The sequence below is a fragment of the Rhinatrema bivittatum genome, chromosome 8 (genome assembly GCF_901001135.1).
Source record: "Rhinatrema bivittatum chromosome 8, aRhiBiv1.1, whole genome shotgun sequence".
Taxonomy (NCBI): domain Eukaryota; kingdom Metazoa; phylum Chordata; class Amphibia; order Gymnophiona; family Rhinatrematidae; genus Rhinatrema; species Rhinatrema bivittatum.
The window spans coordinates 166,963,982-166,983,869 of NC_042622.1; the positions used below are offsets into that span (position 1 = coordinate 166,963,982).

General features: G+C 42.7%; 1 protein-coding gene across 1 annotated transcript in view; it reads left to right on the plus strand.

The window, feature by feature from the left end:
* TAOK1 (TAO kinase 1) overlaps positions 1–19,888 on the plus strand; it is a 422,716-nt gene that overhangs the window by 342,768 nt on the left and 60,060 nt on the right. Inside the window, exons 15-17 of the mRNA XM_029611182.1 lie at positions 16,369–16,497; positions 17,318–17,521; positions 18,354–18,593. Of these exons, the coding sequence (XP_029467042.1) occupies positions 16,369–16,497; positions 17,318–17,521; positions 18,354–18,593 (573 nt within the window). The remainder of the gene's footprint in view (positions 1–16,368; positions 16,498–17,317; positions 17,522–18,353; positions 18,594–19,888) is intronic.

Here is a 19,888-nt window from a genome sequence, read left to right on the forward strand (position 1 = left end):
CAGTCAAAAATCCGGCGGTTTTGGAATTCCTGCAGAACGGGCTACAGAAGGGATTGTCTCTCAACTCCATCAAGGTACAGGTGGCCGCATTGTCATGCTACGGAGCCAAGAGCGAGAGCAGCAGCATAGCCTCTCACCCGGATGTCTCCCGCTTTCTGAAAGGAGTCAAACAGATCTGACCACCCCTAAAGTGGCCGGTGCCTCTTTGGAACCTCAACCTGGTCCTGAATTTCTTAGCAGGAGCCTCTTTCAGACCTCTTCGCGGCCTGTTTCTCCGACTATTAACATTGAAGACAGCCTTCCTGGTGGCAGTCTGTTCAGCCCGCCATATCTCCAAGCACTGTCCTGCTGGGAGCCATTCATCAGACCCACCCAGGGAGCCATCCAGTTACGCACAGTTCCGTCGTTCCTCCCCAAAGTGATGTCTCACTTCCGTCTCAACCAAACCATCTCGCTACCATCGCCAGATGAGCATAAGAATTCGGAAGAGGCTCGCAGTCTACACCATCTCAACATCAGCAGACTCCTAGTTCGATACCTGGAAAGGTCGGAATCCGTTCGAAAGACGGACCATCTATTTGTCCTTCACAGCGGGAAGAAGCAAGGGGAAGTGGCCTTGTGAGCAACCATAGCCCGCTGGATCAAAGAAGTCATCAAGGCGGCCTACATAGAAGCAGACAAGCCACCGCCTTTACAAGTCAAGGCCTATTCCACTAGAGCCCAGGCTGTGTCCTGGGCGGAAACCAAGATGCTGTCACCTGCCGAGATCTGTCAGGTGACGACATGGTCCTCCATCCACACCTCCTCCAGGTTTTACCGCTTGGATGTTCAGGCTCGAGAGGACACAGCATTTGCAAGGACAGTACTAAGTGGGTCACGGGCAGCCCCCCACCCGGTTCGGGGGTAGCTTTTATACATCCCATTGGTCCTGAGTCCATCTGCTACACGCTAGGAAATGGAGAAATTACTTACCTGATAATTTCGTTTTCCTTAGTGTAGACAGATGGACTCAGCATCCCACCCACGGCTGCCGTTATTCATGGAATTCTCGAGGAACATCACTGACAGCGAGTGATTCACGGGTAAGCCACGCTTTCCTCCAACTAGAACACCCATCCTACCGGGTGTCGGCATTTCTCGGTTGAGGGCACTGGCGGTCCCCAGCTATAACCAATTCAACCAGTTCAACTTAATTAAGTTATAAAAGTTATACAAGTTATTAAGTTAATCAAGTTAGTCAAATTAGTCAGTCATACATATATCCACAATTGCTTTTCGAGGAGAATACTGAAGGGGTGTATGTACTGGGGCTGACGTCAGATTGAAATCTGATCCATCTCCAATTGCTATCAGGAGTACACTATACCCATTGGTCCTGAGTCCATCTGTCTACAATAAGGAAAACGAAATTATCAGGTAAGTAATTTCTCCATTTTAAAGGCAAGCTTTTGTTTGGGGAGGACCTGGAGCAGCTGGTGAAGCATTTGGATGAGTTGAAAGGGCACAAATTGCCTGAAGAGAAGCCAAAAGGAAGCAAGGCTAGCTTTCCAGCCAGATAGTGATACAGGAATGTGAGGAGATATCATCCTGGTAGGGGCTCTTCCTCCTCTCAGAAGCAGGGGTCTGGCAGAAAGCAACCTTTTTGTGCTTTACATAGATCCACCCAGGAACACTCTAGTCAGGGGGCCAGAGGAAGTAAAAACACACAATAAGATGCGGCTGGTCCACTTTTCCCCAAAGGTCATAGGAGGGCGGTTGGCTCTTTTTTTTATGAAGAATGGACCAAGAAAACAGACCAGTTAGTCCTCTTAGTCATAAGAGACCGTTATGCCTTAGAATTTGCTCGTCTGGTGCATGAGGCCTACGTGAGCTCCCCTTGCACCTCCCATGCCAAATGAGGGGAGGCTCACTCCATTCAGGATTGGCCACATCATCAGAAGGCAATAGTCCCAGTGCCCTCAGGTTAGTGGAGCAGAGGATAGTATTCCATCTATTTTATGGTTCAGAAGAAAGAGGGGATCTATCAGCCCAGTCTAGACCTAAAGAAGGTGAATTCGGCTCTGAGAATGCCATGTTTCTGAATGGAGACCCTATGCTATGATTGCAGTCATCCACAGAGGGGAGTTCCTGGATTCTCCGGACCTTCAAAAAGATATATCCACATATTCCCATCAGGGCAGAGCATCAGAAATTCCTTCACTTCTTGGTGCTAGGAGAACATTTTCAGTTTTGTGTAATCCTGTTTGGGCTAGCAACAGCACCTTGGACATTCACCAAGGTGATGGCGTTAGTGACGCAGCACTGTGGAAGGAGGGCATTTTATTGCATCCTTATATGGATGACTGGCTCATTCAGACGAAGTCGAAGGACCCAAGTCAGCAGTTGATTCAATGAATTCAGCTTCTACAGACCCTGAGCTGGGTAGTGAATTGGGCAAAGAACAACTTGGTCCCCTACCCAGTTGCTGGAGTACCTAGGGGCCTATTTTGATAATCAGACTAGGCAAAGTATTGCTCACAGCAAACAGGGTGTTGGAGATGCAGGCATAGGTCCACCAATTGGGTACTTGCCAGGTTCTTGTGACCTGGTTTAGCCTCTGTTGGAAAGAGAATGCTGTGATTGATGGACCCTTGGTCTGACCCAAAATGGCAATTTCTTATGTTCTTAATTATTGCAGCTTTCGGTATGCAGAGTCTGGTAGTATTTGCAGGTCCTGGGTTCTGTGGCGTCTATCCTGTATCTGGTTCCTTGGTCATTTATGCATATGCAGGCTCTTCAGAGGGCACTTCTGTCCCAATGTAACCATCAGTCAGAGGAATTCCAGTTTTAGTTACCACTGCAAGGGATATTTATATCCAGTCTCTTGGTGGCTTTCTCGGGCCAATTTGAAGCTGGGCGTGGAGTTGGAGATCCTGGATCAATGGTAGTGACAACTGATGCCAGTCTAAAAGGATGGGGGGCATCATTTGCTAGGGACAAGCAGCACAGGGTCAGTAGTCAACAGAGAGGAGACGTCATAGTGTATCAGTCTAGGGGGCACTCCACGAAGTTAGCAAGTAGCACATTTAAGACTAATCGGAGAAAATTATTTTTCACTCAACGCACAATAAAGCTCTGGAATTTGTTGCCAGAGGATGTGGTTAGTGCAGTTAGTGTAGCTGGGTTCAAAAAAGGTTTGGATAAGTTCTTAGAGGAGAAGTCCATTAACTGCTATTAATCAAGTTGACTTAGGGAATAGCCACTGCTATTAATTGCATCAGTAGCATGGTATCTTCTTGGTGTTTGGGTACTTGCCAGGTTCTTGTGGCCTGGTTTGGCTTCTGTTGGAAACAGGATGCTGGGCTTGATGGAACCTTGGTCTGACCCAGCATGGCAATTTCTTATGTTCTTATAAAGGCAGTTCACAAAGCATTGCTTTCCTTTCTTCCACGGTTGAAGGATTGAGTGGTGAGAGTGCTATCGGACAATACAGTGACAGTGGTTTATATCAACCGCCAAAGGAGGGACCAAGAATCTCGTGTCTCGGAAGGTTCAGGAGCTTTTCCACTGGGCAGCGCAACACCTGGTGGCTCTGGTGGCGTTTCATGTCGCTTGTCTCTCATTTACCAAAGGTGGGTCGAGATTACTGCGGACAAATGGTTACTTGAAGTCATTCAAGAAGGATATGCACTGGAATTCCACAGCACTCCTCAGGATGTATTCATGATGTCTCCTTGCCACTCCCAGCACAAGAAGCAGGCAGTGGGGATTAGACTTCTAAGACTCCTCAGGATGAGGGCGGTAGTCCCAGTGCCTATGACCCAGGAAAATATGGGGCGTTATTCCATTTAGTTTGTCATACACAAGAAGGGGAAGGTTCCTTTTGCCCCATCCTGTATCTCAAGAGCGTCAACCGCCACTTTTGCATGGAAACCTTACATTCTGTGATAATGGCCGTACAACCAGGAGAGTTCCTAACCTCCCTGGATCTATCTGAGGCCAACCTACATATTCCAGTCCAACAGGAACACAGTTTCTTAGGCTGGATCGTCATTATCAGTTTTGGGCATTACCCTTTGGCTAAGCCACGGCCCCCAGAACCTTCTGCAAGATCATGGTGGTCATGGCAGCAGCGTTAAGAAAAGAAGGGACTCTGGCGCACCCATACTTGGACGATTGGCTGATCTGGGCCAAGTCCGTGGAAGAGAGCCTCCTGGTAACCAACAGGGTGATCTCTCTGTTACAGGAACTCGGCTGGGTAGTGAACCTCACCAAGAGCAGCCTCAAGCCTTCCCAGTCCTTGGAGTATCTGGGACACCAGGCGGGGGCAAAGTCTTTCTTCCATCAACACAGATACTGAAGTTGATGTACCAGGTGCGTCACCTGGTGAACACGGTACTCCCATCGGTGTGGAGCTATCTCCGAGTTCTCGGGTTGATGGCAGCAACCCTGGAATGGAAGTAGTACCGTGGGCGAGGGCACACATGTGTCCTCTTCAAAGCTCTCTGCTATCATGTTGGAACCCACAGTCTCAAGACTATTCGATTTGTCTCCACCTACTGATGGAGTCTGCTGTCACCTCCAGTGGTGGTTACAGGAAGCTCATCTGAACAGGGGTGTGTCCCTGACCTCCCCATACTGGCTGGTTCTCACGACAAATGTGAGTCTCTGGGACTGGAGAGCTCATTGTCAGGAGCTGGCAGCCCAGGGATGGTGGACAGAAGAAGAGGTCCTCTGGCACATCAATCACCTGGAGGCCCAGGCAGTCAGATTAGCATGTTTACAGTTCAGCTACAGACTACAGGGCCAGGCGGTCCATGTGATGTCTGACAATGTGACAGTAGTAGCCTACATCAACCACCAGGGAGGAACCAAGACCCAGTAAGTGTCACAGGAAATAGACTTCCTGATGGAGTGGGCGGAAGCGCATCTATAGATGATCTCAGCTTCCCACATCGCAGGAAAAGACAAAGTCAGAGCAGACGTTTTAAGCAGGGAGTCTCTGGATCCAGGAGATTGGGGATTGTCGGACAAAGCGTTTCAACCGATGATAGATCGCTAGGGCCTCCCGTCAGCCGTCCTGCTGACCGCATCCCACAATGCGAAGGTTCCTCGATTCTTCAGTCGCAGAAGAGATCCGTGTCCCTGAAAATCAACGCTCTCATCCAGATCTGGCAGAAGACTAGTTGCTATACACCTTCCCTCCATGGCCCCTGCTGGGCAGGGTCTTTCACAAAATTGAACAACACAGGGAACTAATCCTACTGGTAGCTCCGGATTGGCCCAGATGTCCATAGTATGCAAACATGCGGAGACTCCTGGTGGAGAATCCCCTGCGCCTCCCACTTCTCAGGGACCTGTTACAGCAGAGACTGGTCCTTCACAAGGATCTGACTTGATTCTGTCTTACAGTCTGGTCCTTGGGAGGGTTCGCCTGATTAAGCAAGGATATTTTGCGGCGGTAATTGTCACCTTGCTCCGTGCTAGGAGGTTCTCCACAGCCCTAGCATATGTGCGGGTCTGGAGGGTATTTGAGGCCTGATGCGAGAAACACGGTGTCAACCCTCAGGCGGTCAGAGTCCCACTTAATCTGGAATTTTTGCTGGACAGTTTGAATAAAGGTTTGCCCTTAACTCCTTGAAGGTTCAAGTAGCGGCTCTCTCCTGTTTCAAGGGTAAGGTGAATGGGGCCTCCCTTTTGGCCCACCCTGACGTGGCCCATTTTTGAAAGGAGTGAAGCACCTTCAACTTCCCTTACGGTTTCCGGTCCCCTTGCGGAATCTCAATTTAGTACTGGAATTCTTGGCAGGTCCTTCTTTTTGGCCGCTGTGGAGTCTTTCCTTGTGCTTATTGAACTTGAAAACAGTGTTCCTGGTGGTTATATGCTCAGCATGTTGCATCTCTGAACTACAGGCATTGTCATGCCGGGAGCCGTTCCTCCGGATGACTCCAGGGGCATTACAGATACGTGCTGTCCCATCCTTCTTCCCAAAGTAGTCTTGGAGCTTCTTTTGAATCAGCCCATTTCATTGCCATCCCTAGATAAATTCAAGGATGCAGTGGAATATAGTCTCCTCCATCATTTGGATGTTAAGAGAATTTTAGTACGTATCTGGAAGTCTCAAAAACGGTACGAAAGATGGACTGCCTGTTTTTCCTTCATAACAGAAGGAAGCAGGGCGAGCCATAAGAAATGCCATACTGGGTCAGACCAAGGGTCCATCAAGCCCAGTATCCTGTTTCCAGTGGCCAATCCAAATTACATGTACCTAGTAAGTACCCAAACATTAGATAGATCACAAGCTACTATTGCTTATTAATTACCGTAATAGCAGTTTATGGATTTAACCTCTAGGAACTTATCCAAACCTTTTTTAAACTCAATAACACTAATTGTTGAAACCACATCCTCTGGCAATTAATTCAAGAGTTTAAATATGCGCTGAGTGAAAAGAATTTTCTTCGGTTTGTTTTAAGAGCTACTTGCTAACTTCATGGAGTTGCCCCTTGGTCCTTCTATTATCTGAGAGAGTAAATAACTGATTTACATTAACTTGTTCAAGTCCTTTCATGATTTTCTATCATATCCCCCCTCAGTCATCTCTATTCCAAACTGAACAGCCCTAACTTCTGCAGCCATTCCATGCCCCATATCATTTTGGTCGCCCTTCTCTGCACTTTCTCCTTTTGCTATATCCTTTTTGAGATGATGTGACCAGAATTGCACATAGTATTCAAGGTACAGTCTCACCATGGAGCAATACAGAGGCATTATAACTTCCTCCGTTTTATTTTCCATTCCCTTCCCAATAATTCCTAACATTTTGTTTGCTTTTTTGATCTCCACAGCATACTGGGCCGACAATTTCAATGTATTATCCACTATGATGACTAGATCTCTTTCCTGGGTGGTAACTCCTAAGATAGAACCAGCTTCACAAGCTACCATAGCTCGCTAGATTAAGGAGGTGGTCACGGGAGCTTATGTGGAGGCTGGAAAGCCATTATCTTCTCAATTGAACTAATTCCACTAGGGCTCAGGCAGTCTCTTGGGCAGAAGTTAGACTGCTGACTCCCGTTGATATCTGCCGAGCGGTGACGTGGTCCTCCTTGCACACCTTCTCCAGGTTTTATAGCCTGGATATGCAGGCCCAAGAGGACACATTTGCACGGGCGGTATTGAACCAGACTGCAGGCAGCCTCCCACCCTGATCAGGAGTAGCTTTTGTACATTCCATTGGTCCTGAGTCCATCTATCTACACTAAGGAAAACAAAATTATCAGGTAAGTCATTTCTCCATTTTTCTAGTGGCCTTTTGTTCGGCCACTAGATTTTGGAGGTTCAGGCATTGTCTTGTAGGGACCCTTTTCTTCAGTTTTCGGAGGATGGGGTGTCTTTGTACACAGTACCTTCCTTTCTGCTGAAGGTGGTATCTGCCTTTCACCTCAGTCAGACGGGAACTTTCCTCGTTTTGGAATTTGGACTGTTCAGTTCTGCATGCGAGGGAACTTCACTTGTTGGCTGTCCATCGGGTCTTGTTGTACTATTTGAAGATCACCAATAGTTTTCAGAGATCCAATCACCTTTTTATTCTGTTTGGTGGAACAAATAAAGGTGGTAAAGCTTCTAAAGCCACCAATACTGGCTAAAGGAGGCCATTGTATCAGCTTATGTTTGAGCCCTAGGCCCATTCTACTAGGGCGCAAGTGGTGTCCTGGGCTGAGTGTTAGTTGGTGTCCCCACAGGAGATCTGTCTGGCGACAACCTGGCCTTCTCCACACACTTTCACAAGGCATTACCAGCTGGATGTTTGTGTGCCGGGAATGGCTGGTTTTGGAAAGAATATATTACAAGCGGGTCTTTCGGGTTCCCACCCAATGTAGGGGAGCTTGGGTACATTCCATGCATCTGGACTGATCTGGGATATGAACAGGAAAGGAAAATTGGTTCTTACTTGTTAATTTTCGTTCCTGGAATACCACAAATCAGACCAGAGCCCCACCCTCTCTGGAAAGACAATTCTGTTTTCTGTGTGTAGATAGTAAGAAATATTTTTAGATTTGGGAGTATTCAATCTCCTTAATAGATGGAAGGGCTTCAGGTTAGGGGCTCTACCTTTCCCCTGCTCAAATTGGGAGATGAAGTTGTTTATGGTTAATTCTCATCTTGGCTTGGGATTGCAGGGATCTTAAGTAGCACAATGTTAGTAAAGCTTTTCTTCTCTACCTCCATCTGCTAGTAGGGATGAAAAACCCATGCATCTGGACTGATCTGTGGTATTCCAGGAACGAAAATTAGCAGGTAAGAACCAATTTTCCTTTTTCATTAGTCTAGACTACTGTAATGCTCTGTTCCATGGTCTTACATCTCATCAAGTTAAAAGGCTTTAACTGGTGCAAAACTCATCCAGTAAGAAAAAATATGACCATATCTCCCTCTTACTGCAGGATCTTCATTGGTTGCCTGTTTCTGTACGTATACAGTTCAAGCTTGGCTTTCTCACTTTCAAAGCATTATGCTGGGGCATGCCACACTGCCTATCTAGTCTAATTGCTTTCTATCGACCAGACTGGCTTTTAGTTCAACCCAGTAGGAATATTAGTCCTCCCATCTCCAAGTGAGATAAGATTAGATTATACAAAGAAAACAGTTTCTCTTATCTTGCCCCCAAACCTATGGAATTCCTTCCCACTCAGCTTCGGTCTCAAAAAAGATTACCTCAAATTTAGAAAGGCCCTCGGGAGATTTCTCTTTATCCAAAACCCTTCCAACCTATTAGTATCGTGTTGATTATTAGTTTGATTTTCCCACTTCAGGAGCTGTACTTTGTGTTCTTCCCTTTGGCCTTTACTAGTTTTTGATTTAGGTATCACTTTTCAAGAATTTTATAATTATTAATTTTATTTTACCACCCTCTACTGGTTTTGATTTATGTTTTACTTTTTTATTTTACTATATTTATTATTGCTTTATGTGATTTTATGTTTTTGATTCATGCATATCATTCTCTGTCTAGTGTTTTTTTTTAATTTCCTTTTTAGATGGATTTTGCATTAGTTTTTACCTCTGCTTTTAACTGTGCATCACATCGATTTACAGTCATAAGAGATTGCGATCAATTAAGAAAATAAGTAATAACAACTCCCATTTCCAAGGATCTATTGAACAGGTCTTTCAGCAGACCCACCAGCACCTCTCCCAAGCTCCTTCAGTATCCTGGGATGTATCTCATCCAATCCCATGGCCTTGTGCACTTCCAGTTTTGCTAGTTCCTCCCACATTCCATCGTCTATAAATGGAGTGGTATCTGTCCGTGCTCTTACCAACCAGTAATGGTCCTTCCCCAGGGTTGTCTTTAGTGAACACTGAAATGAAGGGTTTGTTTAATATTTCTGCTTTTTTCTCATCTTTTGTTTTGCATCCATTCTTATCTCCTTTCATACTTATCTCTTTCAATCTTATCTCCTTTCCCTGATATATCTGAAAAACATTTTGTCATCTTGCTTTACCTCTTTGGTGATCCTTTCTTCCACTCAAGCTTTTTGCCATCCTGATTTCTTTCCTCAGCTTTTACAATAATAACTTCTGCCAGATATTCTGCCCTGTGAGCCTTTTTCTGTGTGTGTTTATACTTTCTGAAAGCTAATCTTTTTGCCTTTATTTTTTTAGCCACTTTTTTACAGAGCCAGATCTCTTTCCTTTTCCTCTTATTTTTATTCACTTTTCTTAATTAAAGGTTTGTTGTCTTTGTTATAGCTCCTTTTAATTTAGCCACTGTTCCACTTCTCCCATCTCTTCCCAGTCTTCTAGCTCATCCTCCGGGTACTTCCCCTTTTTAACAAAGTTTGCATTTCTGAAATCCTTGACTTTCATCTTTGTGTGACTTCTCTCGGTCTTAGCTGCTATATTAAACTATACTGTCTGATGATTACTGGCACTCATATTGAGATCTGCAAACCTGCAACTTGTAGTTCAGTCCATTTGCATCTCATTATTTTTCAAACGTAGACTCCCAATGAGACAACAAAGTTAGATAGTACATTTTCCAGGGTCTTTTTAAGGTTTAGCTCCCAACTGCATCCATTTTTCTACGCATTATCTGGCTAATTTTAAAATGCATGCACCCATTTATGTGCATTTTGGTGCATGAGTGGAGATGCACTCGAATTTTAAATCATGCGCACACTTGTGCCCGTATGTTTTAAAATACAACTAATGCGCGGAAGTATGTTCCTAATTTTAAGAGGTTACTCGAGCAAACCCACTTTGCGTATATTACATAGGACTTTGCAGGCTTTAATGCGCGTATGTATGCGGATTTTAAAACATGCTCGAGTGAGGGACATTCCCAGTTTTTCCAATTAGTCCACCAGTTTTCCAAGTCAATCTCGAGGTCATCTAGGCTCCTCTGGTTCTTTCTTCCTGCTTACCCCCCCTAGTTGACCCGGACCCCTCACCCTGTCCTCTAAGCCCCTAAATGCAAGATCTGCAGACTCACTGCTCATCAGGATAAGCAGTAAAGTTAAGTGGCTAAGAAGCCGCTGCATGCTATGGCTTCCGGTTTTAAAATATAGAGTTACGCACGTAACTTGGCCCCGCCCTTTTCAGCCCCCCCCCCCCCCTTTTTTTTTTGCTCAGGCACACGCATATACACTTATAAATTGCAATTTTTAAAATCCACATTGCTTACATAGAGCCCATATGCACAAGTATGTGGGCATTTTAGCGTGAGCAACGCTTTTAAAATTGACACCTATGTTTTTAGAGTTGTCTTCCTGTTTAAAAAAAAAGAAAGTTTTTTCTCACTAAAATCAGTTTCTCTGCCCTGTTGCAGGTTTGTTGTTTTTTCTTGTTTGTTATAGGCATTCCTTAGCTAGGGAGTCCCATCAGTGGAGGTAGGTGATTTACCTTGTCTCTAAAGAAAGTGTAGTTACTTATCTGTAACAGGTGTTCTCTGAAGACAGAAGAATTACCAGTCACAAATCCTTCCTCTTCTCTTTTGAAGTTAGGTTTATTACTTAGCAACAGAAGTGAGAAATGCTTCAGGTAATGCAGGAAATGTCGTGGTTGCACAATGGGACCAAGTTTTTCCAAGAAAACTCTAAATCCATGTTCCATCATCCATCGGATGATGTTACATAAGGACATAAGAACATAAGAAAATGCCATACTGGGTCATACCAAGGGTCCATCAAGCCCAGCATCCTGTTTCCAACAGTGGCCAATCCAGGCCATAAGAACCTGGCAAGTACCCAAAAACTAAGTCTATTCCATGTAACCATTACTAATGGCAGTGGCTATTCTCTAAGTGAACTTAATAGCAGGTAATGGACTTCTCCTCCAAGAACTTATCCAATCCTTTTTTAAACACAGCTATATTTTTTTTTTTTAATTCTTTATTTATCATCATTTCAATTAATACAAAGAAAATTTGCATAGAATCACAAGAGATGTTACATATTGTTTTTCTCATGAAATTCTTTAAACCAAGATTTACAATAAAAGAAAACATAACAATTTTACAGTCTCTCTCTACTTCGTAGGAAACTTGGGGGGAACAGAAATAAAGGAGAACATAAGAATATATTTAAGAAGTAAGGCTAGGTTACACATCAGATACATTTATAGGATCCTGCTCTATTTGGTGCAGGTTTTGCTCACGTGCCTCTAGGAAGGCCTGAAGTTGTTCCGGACTGAAGAAAACATATGTGTTCTCTAAAAGTTTAACGACACACCTGCAGGGGTACCTTAATACATAGGTTCCCCCAAGTGCTAAAACTTTAGGGCGCAATGAAATAAATTTTTTCCTTCGCATCTGCGTTGGTTTTGCTAAATCTGGAAAGATACGGACCTGACCTCCCAAGAAGGAAACATTCAGCTATATTAACTGCACTAACCACATCCTCCGGCAACAAATTCCAGAGTCTAATTGTGCGTTGAGTAAAAAAGAACTTTCTCCGATTAGTTTTAAATGTGCCCCATGCTAACTTCATGGAGTGCCCCCTAGTCTTTCTATTATCCGAAAGAGTAAATAACCGATTCACATCTACCCGTTCTAGACCTCTCATGATTTTAAATATCTCTATCATATCCCCCCTCAGTCGTCTCTTCTCCAAGCTGAAAAGTCCTAACCTCTTTAGTCTTTCCTCATAGGAGAGTTGTTCCATTCCCCTTATCATTTTGGTAGCCCTTCTCTGTACCTTCTCCATCGCAATTATATCTTTTTTGAGATGCGGCGACCAGAATTGTACACAGTATTCAAGGTGCAGTCTCACCATGGAGCGATACAGAGGCATTATGACATTTTCCGTTTTATTCACCATTCCTTTTCTAATAATTCCCAACATTCTGTTTGCTTTTTTGACTGCCGCAGCACACTGTACCGACGATTTCAATGTGTTATCCACTATGACACCTAGATCTCTTTCTTGGGTTGTAGCACCTAATATGGAACCCAACATTGTGTAATTATAGCATGGGTTATTTTTCCCTATATGCATCACTTGCACTTATCCACATTAAATTTCATCTGCCATTTGGATGCCCAATTTTCCAGTCTCACAAGGTCTTCCTGCAATTTATCACAATCTGCTTGTGATTTAACTACTCTGAACAATTTTGTGTCATCTGCAAATTTGATTATCTCACTCGTCGTATTTCTTTCCAGATCATTTATAAATATATTGAAAAGTAAGGGTCCCAATACAGATCCCTGAGGCACTCCACTGTCCACTCCCTTCCACTGAGAAAATTGCCCATTTAATCCTACTCTCTGTTTCCTGTCTTTTAGCCAGTTTGCAATCCACGAAAGGACATCGCCACCTATCCCATGACTTTTTACTTTTCCTAGAAGCCTCTCATGAGGAACTTTGTCAAACGCCTTCTGAAAATCCAAGTATACTATATCTACCGGTTCACCTTTATCCACATGTTTATTAACTCCTTCAAAAAAGTGAAGCAGATTTGTGAGGCAAGACTTGCCCTGGGTAAAGCCATGCTGACTTTGTTCCATTAAACCATGTCTTTCTATATGTTCTGTGATTTTGATGTTTAGAACACTTTCCACTATTTTTCCTGGCACTGAAGTCAGGCTAACTGGTCTGTAGTTTCCCGGATCGCCCCTGGAGCCCTTTTTAAATATTGGGGTTACATTTGCTATCCTCCAGTCTTCAGGTACAATGGATGATTTTACATAGTGGATAACACATTGAAATCGTCGGTTCAGTGTGCTGCGGCAGTCAAAAAAGCAAACAGAATGTTGGGAATTATTAGAAAAGGAATGATGAATAAAACGGAAAATGTCATAATGCCTCTGTATCGCTCCATGGTGAGACCGCACCTTGAATACTGTGTACAATTCTGGTCGCCGCATCTCAAAAAAGATATAATTGTGATGGAGAAGGTACAGAGAAGGGCTACCAAAATGATAAGGGGAATGGAACAACTCCCTATGAGGAAAGACTAAAGAGGTTAGGACTTTTCAGCTTGGAGAAGAGACGACTGAGGGGGGATATGATAGAGGTGTTTAAAATCATGAGAGGTCTAGAACGGGTAGATGTGAATCGGTTATTTACTCTTTCGGATAGTAGAAAGACTAGGGGACACTCCATGAAGTTAGCATGGGGCACATTTAAAACTAATCGGAGAAAGTTCTTTTTTACTCAATGCACAATTAAACTCTGGAATTTGTTGCCAGAGAATGTGGTTCGTGCAGTTAGTATAGCTGTGTTTAAAAAAGGATTGGATAAGTTCTTGGAGGAGAAGTCCATTACCTGCTATTAAGTTCACTTAGAGAATAGCCACTGCCATTAGCAATGGTTACATGGAATAGACTTAGTTTTTGGGTACTTGCCAGGTTCTTATGGCCTGGATTGGCCACTGTTGGAAACAGGATGCTGGGCTTGATGGACCCTTGGTCTGACCCAGTATGGCATTTTCTTATGTTCTTATGTTCTAAATTTTTACTAATAGGTCTGAAATTTCATTTTTTAGTTCCTTCAGAACTCTGGGGTGTATGCCATCCGGTCCAGGTGATTTACTACTCTTCAGTTTGTCAATAAGGCCTACCACATCTTCTAGGTTCACCGTGATTTGATTCAGTCCATCTGAATCATTACCCATGAAAACCTTCTCCATTACTGGTACCTCCCCAACATCCTCTTCAGTAAACACCGAAGCAAAGAAATCATTTAATCTTTCCGCGATGGCCTTATCTTCTCTAAGTGCCCCTTTAACCCCTCTATCATCTAACGGTCCCACCTGACTCCCTCACAGGCTTTCTGCCTCGGATATATTTTAAAAAGTTTTTACTGTGAGTTTTTGCCTCTACAGCCAACTTCTTTTCACATTCTCTCTTAGCCTGTCTTATCAATGTCTTACATTTAACTTGCCAATGTTTATGCTTTACCCTATTTTCTTCTGTTGGATCCTTCTTCCAATTTTTGAATGAAGATCTTTTGGCTAAAATAGCTTCTTTCAACTCCCCTTTTAACCATGCTGGTAATTGTTTTGCCTTCTTTCCACCTTTCTTAATGTGTGGAATACATCTGGACTGTGCTTCTAGAATGGTATTTTTTAACAATGACCACACCTCTTGGACATTTTTTACTTTTGTAGCTGCTCCTTTCAGTTTTTTTCTAACAATTTTTCTCATTTTATCAAAGTTTCCCTTTTGAAAGTTTAGCACGAGAGCCTTGGATTTGCACACTGTTCCTTTTCCAGTCATTAAATTAATTTCCTCCTCTTTTCTCAAGTTTATTGTAAACCGGCGTGATGTGCTTGCACGAATACCGGTATATTAAAAGCTGTTAAATAAATAAATAAATAAATAGATTAAATCAAATTTTATCATATTATGATCACTATTGCCAAGCGGTCCCACCACCGTTACCTCTCTCACCAAGTCCTGTGCTCCACTGAGAATTAGATCTAAAATTGCTCCCTCACACCCATCAGTGTGACTGGTGATTCCTCTGTCCTCAGGTAGACATCTTCAATGTCTTCTTTCACCAAAAAGAGGAGAGAGCATGTAGCATTGACTTCTGCTAAGGTGCTTCTTTCATGTACCATATCATTGGATTAATATTTAAGCAAGCAATGTGTAACGAGTAGTAATGTATTGGACTTCTCTCTTTTTGGTGGAGGGTATAACTGTTCCAAAAAAAAAAAAAGCCTCATTTTACCTTAATGCTAGAGTAGATATTTATATTCAAATTTATTCACTGGAGCATATTTCAAGGATGTCATTTATTTCTATGTACACATCAAAAGAGGCGATGCAGAACGCATATACAGTCCAATTATTAAACTGCTTATAGTGAATGCAACTTCTTGTTTATTTTTTTATATATTTTATATTCAATAAGGCAACTCCATTGCTCTTCTTTTATAAACAGAAGAAATTTGCAAAAAATAAACAATAAGTTGCTTTCACTATAAGCATTTTAATAACTGGACTGTGTATGAGTTCTGCATCTCCTCTTTTGATGTATGGATGATTTTTGGAGTGCATTGGTTTTTTTTTTCTCAATTTTGTGTTTTGTGGATTTATTTCTATGTATACATAAAGGTGAAAAAAGCTGCTGGTTGCTCCCCAGAATTATTTCTTAACTTGCAGTGACCTGCCCTCAAATGCTTGTTTTAAAATTAATTTTTCTTTACTTCCTCAGTTGCTTTTTCAAGAGTACGCACACGTACAACACCTGTTTATGCACAATTCTGCATTGTATAAAAAGAATTTCCAGATGCTGATGCTGCTCATCAATCTCTGTACTCAAATGGATCAGTGATTTGTAGTCAAAACCATTTTAAGTCATTTAGGATGCTTTTCTTCACAGTAGTGTATATTTGGTCACTTGTATCTTTTGATGTTGGTCAATTCACCAATTTGGATCTCGTTCATAGAGAGTTCATTAATAATTCTTTAAGCATGGAGACATTTAGTTGTAACTCCTGACCACTAGAGATGTGCATTTGTTAGTTTTTGGACGTCCATTTGTTTCTTTCGCACTTAAGCTTGTATATAATAAATGGACGATGTACGTACAAAACAAATGGTATATGCATCCATCTAAAGTGTGTCCATTAGGTGCACACCATTTGTTGTACGTACATTTGTTCATTCGTTAGATATGCGATAGGCATCCAAACAAATGAATGTGCGAGTGCACATCCCTACTGACCACATAATAATGACTGCCCAGTACAACAAATTTCTGAAATTAGTAAGGGCATTACATTTATCTGAATTGGAAATCATTTCTTAGTTGACCATTTTGGCCCCTGAACAATTGAGCTGCTTTTATTATGCCATGCAGAAAAGAAGAATCTTATTAAAGGTAAATGAAGGTAGATGCTGATATGCTTCTGTCTTTTTTATTTTGTTTGAAGACAAAAGTAATGGCCAATGAAGAGAAGAAATTTCAGCAGCATATCCAGGCACAGCAGAAGAGAGAGCTTAACAGTTTCCTGGAATCACAGAAACGAGAATACAAACTCCGCAAAGAGCAGCTTAAAGAGGTGCAAGAAATTCCTAGAAAGCGGCACACAGTTTGCTAACCTGAGTGTATGGATTAGCACTCACTACCTTGCAGTAATCTGTCATATAAAAGGGAATGTGTGCAAATGTACCATTAGGGGCAGTATCTACAGCTTCATCCCGTAACACTTGCATTAGTGGACCCCGTGTCATTCAGTGAGTGCAGAAAACACATCTAATAGATTTTGGAAAAAAAAAGCACTGAGAAATGTAAAATCCTTAGATGCTTTATAGCAAGTTGAACATTAGTAAGAGTAAACTTGCAGAGCTTCAGGGCAATCAGGTCTTTGGTCATTGGGAGCCTCTCATCCAAATTTGATCAAGATGACATTCCTCATAAGTGCTATCAGTTTCTGTGAACCTATACTTTAATCATGGCATTGGAAGCGTTGCAAGATCATAATAGTGAATCAGTTCTCAAACATCAGTCTTGATTTCTAGTGCATAAGGTTGAAACTTGAGAGGAAGAGTGCTTCTCGCTTTCTCTGAAGATAGATGATTTCCTAGTAGATGAATGGAGGAATTATAAATATAGCACCATCATCTGTTAGTTAAAGCTATAGACAGGCAACTTGTGAATTGAAAGGTGGTCATTCTGTCATGGGTGCACAGTGACTTATGGTTTATGATACTGTCTGATAGCATTCCCTTCTTTACACTGCAAACATCTGCAGCTGGGGAGGAGAAGCATAGCAGGTTAATTCCATACCATGATTTGTCAGAATACCACGTGTTACAGCATTAGGTTCTTTCCCCGTAATCTGTGTATGTGCTAATGGCACTGTGATTGTGTGTTGCCAGGAGCTGAATGAAAATCAGAGCACGCCAAAGAAGGAGAAACAAGAATGGCTGTCCAAGCAGAAAGAGAACTTTCAGCATTTCCAGGCAGAGGAAGAGGCCAACTTGTTGCGTCGTCAGAGACAGTACCTGGAACTGGAGTGTCGCCGTTTCAAGAGGCGAATGCTGCTTGGGCGTCATAACCTGGAGCAGGACCTGGTCAGGGAGGTGAGCCTCAGGGAAAGGAGACTTCAGCTCCTTTTATGACTTAATTACTAAACTTGACCTCTCACCTGTGCCCTCCACCCCTTTAGACATCCCCTCTCCCTTTTCAAATCTCCTTCGCCTGCATTAGGTGCTTCCTTTCTAACCTGACACACTTTCCAGTGCATCTTCCATGTCCATGCTCCCATGCCATGTAGCAGTCCTGACTACTTAGTTAACCTCTCCACACCTCTTCAAAATTCTACCTCCCTTACACCTTCCTGGAATTTCCCTATGTTTACTACTTCCTGTCACTCTTCCTGAAATTTCCATAAACACTAATGTATATCAGTCCTTCCATATAATGATTGTAATCTACCTTGAGAACAGCTTGGTTAAGGTGGAATATCAAATGTTTGTATATAAATAAATTAATATATGTTATATAAAATGTGCGGCCAACAATTAAAAAAAAAAAAAAAAGTTAAACCATAAAATGGAAAATTCATCATTATTGTTTTTCTCTTCTGTTGCTTGTACCTTTATCCTGTTCTCTGAACTCATTAGCAGTCATCTTAAAAATACTGCCAGAGCTCAGCAGGCTTCATGGTAAGATAGGGAGTGAATAGCCCTGCAGCACAGGATGAAGCTATAATATTTAGACTGGACAAGTGGTAGTATTGGAGCCCAGTTGAGATATTTTCTCATTTTTTGACCTACATTAATTTTTTCACCAGATTTAGTGGTGTTTCCTATGATAAAGCCAAAGAAATTTTATAAGTGTTGGTCTGCGCTCTGTCATGCAACTGAAGTTACTGCAGTGAACTGTTTTCCTTCTTTGTGTTTGGTGGTGTAGGAACTGAATAAGAGGCAGACACAGAAGGACTTGGAACATGCAATGCTGCTGCGACAGCATGAATCTATGCAGGAGCTGGAATTCCGGCACCTCAATACCATCCAGAGAATGCGTTGTGAACTGATCAAACTGCAGCACCAAACTGAACTGAGCAATCAGCTGGAATACAACAAACGGAGGGAGCGGGAGCTAAGACGCAAGCATGTCATGGAGGTCCGACAGCAGCCCAAGAGCTTGAAGGTACCTGGCACAGAATGTGGGTCCCAGTAGAGATGCAAACCAACACAGCTACAAATTAATGCTTATATTGTTTACCCTTCTAAGCCACTGTTTTATAGATTTTATCAGAGAAAGCATTTGGGGCCTGAGTGTAGTGTGTACTGATATTAGACTTATGACATAAGGTAAAGTAACTGTGGGTGTGTGTGTGTGTGTGTGGTCATTTCATATGCCAATATGTCTCAGGTGTAAAGAGGAGGTAGTGCAGTCTGTCTTTTTTCAGACTAACTTAAAATGTTTAATAGCTTGACTTTTGAGAGAATATTACTTTCCACAGCATATGTCTTTTCTCTGGAGCTAGGGTAAAATTATTTTAAATTAGTCAACTAAAAGATAATCACCTGCAACTTGCCTGCTAACTTTTGTCTGCGTTCGATCTTCGATCTCAGGTTCATTCCATGTAGGTGTAGTAATATATCATGTGAAAAAGAAAAGAACTTGCATGATATGTCAGCCCATAATCCATGAATATTTTGTGTGCAGTAGGAACACTGTCAGATCTCTATAAAGTGTGGTAATATATCATATGAAGAAGAAAAGAACTTGCCTGATATGTCAGCCTATAATCCCTGGAGCTTTTGTGTGTGCAGTAGTGGGCTGTGTAGAGAATGTTCTCATTTTCTCTGAGGACAAGCAGGATGGTAGAGTCCCCACATATGGGGTGACAACATCAGATGGAGCCCCGACAAGGTAAACTTATATCAAAGTTTGTAGAACTTTGTCTTGGCACACTGAGCAAGCCCAGCATGCCCTCTCCAGTCTCTCTCTTTCTGCAGAGCTGTAAGCATCGCAGTGTGTGTGAGCTCACTTTGGCTTTTTGGCCTTTTTTAAAACTTTTTTCTCATATTTCTCTCTTTCCATGGGTTTTTTCTTCGCGGCGTTCACTAGGTCCTTATCAGTGCTTCCCCATAGTGTTCCTAGTCAGGACTTTTTAAGTTTCTGGAAAGTTTCCTTTTGTGATCGATTCCCCAGCAGTGGCGGTGCTTTGGTGCCCGCCGGCTGTCAATACCCACCGCCATCAATTTTTATTTTGCGTCCCTTTTATTTCATCCCATCATGGCCTCGTCCAGTTTTTACCGATGCTCCTGGTGCCCGAGAAACATGTCCATTACGGAGCCCCATGAGATATGTGTCCTCTTCTGGGGGCATTGCATGACTTCAGGGGTTGCCGCTTATGCGCACAAATGACCTTGAAGAGATGTTGTCTTCGGCTGAACAAGATGGAGCAGCTCCTCAGGCTGAAGAAGACCTAGGCA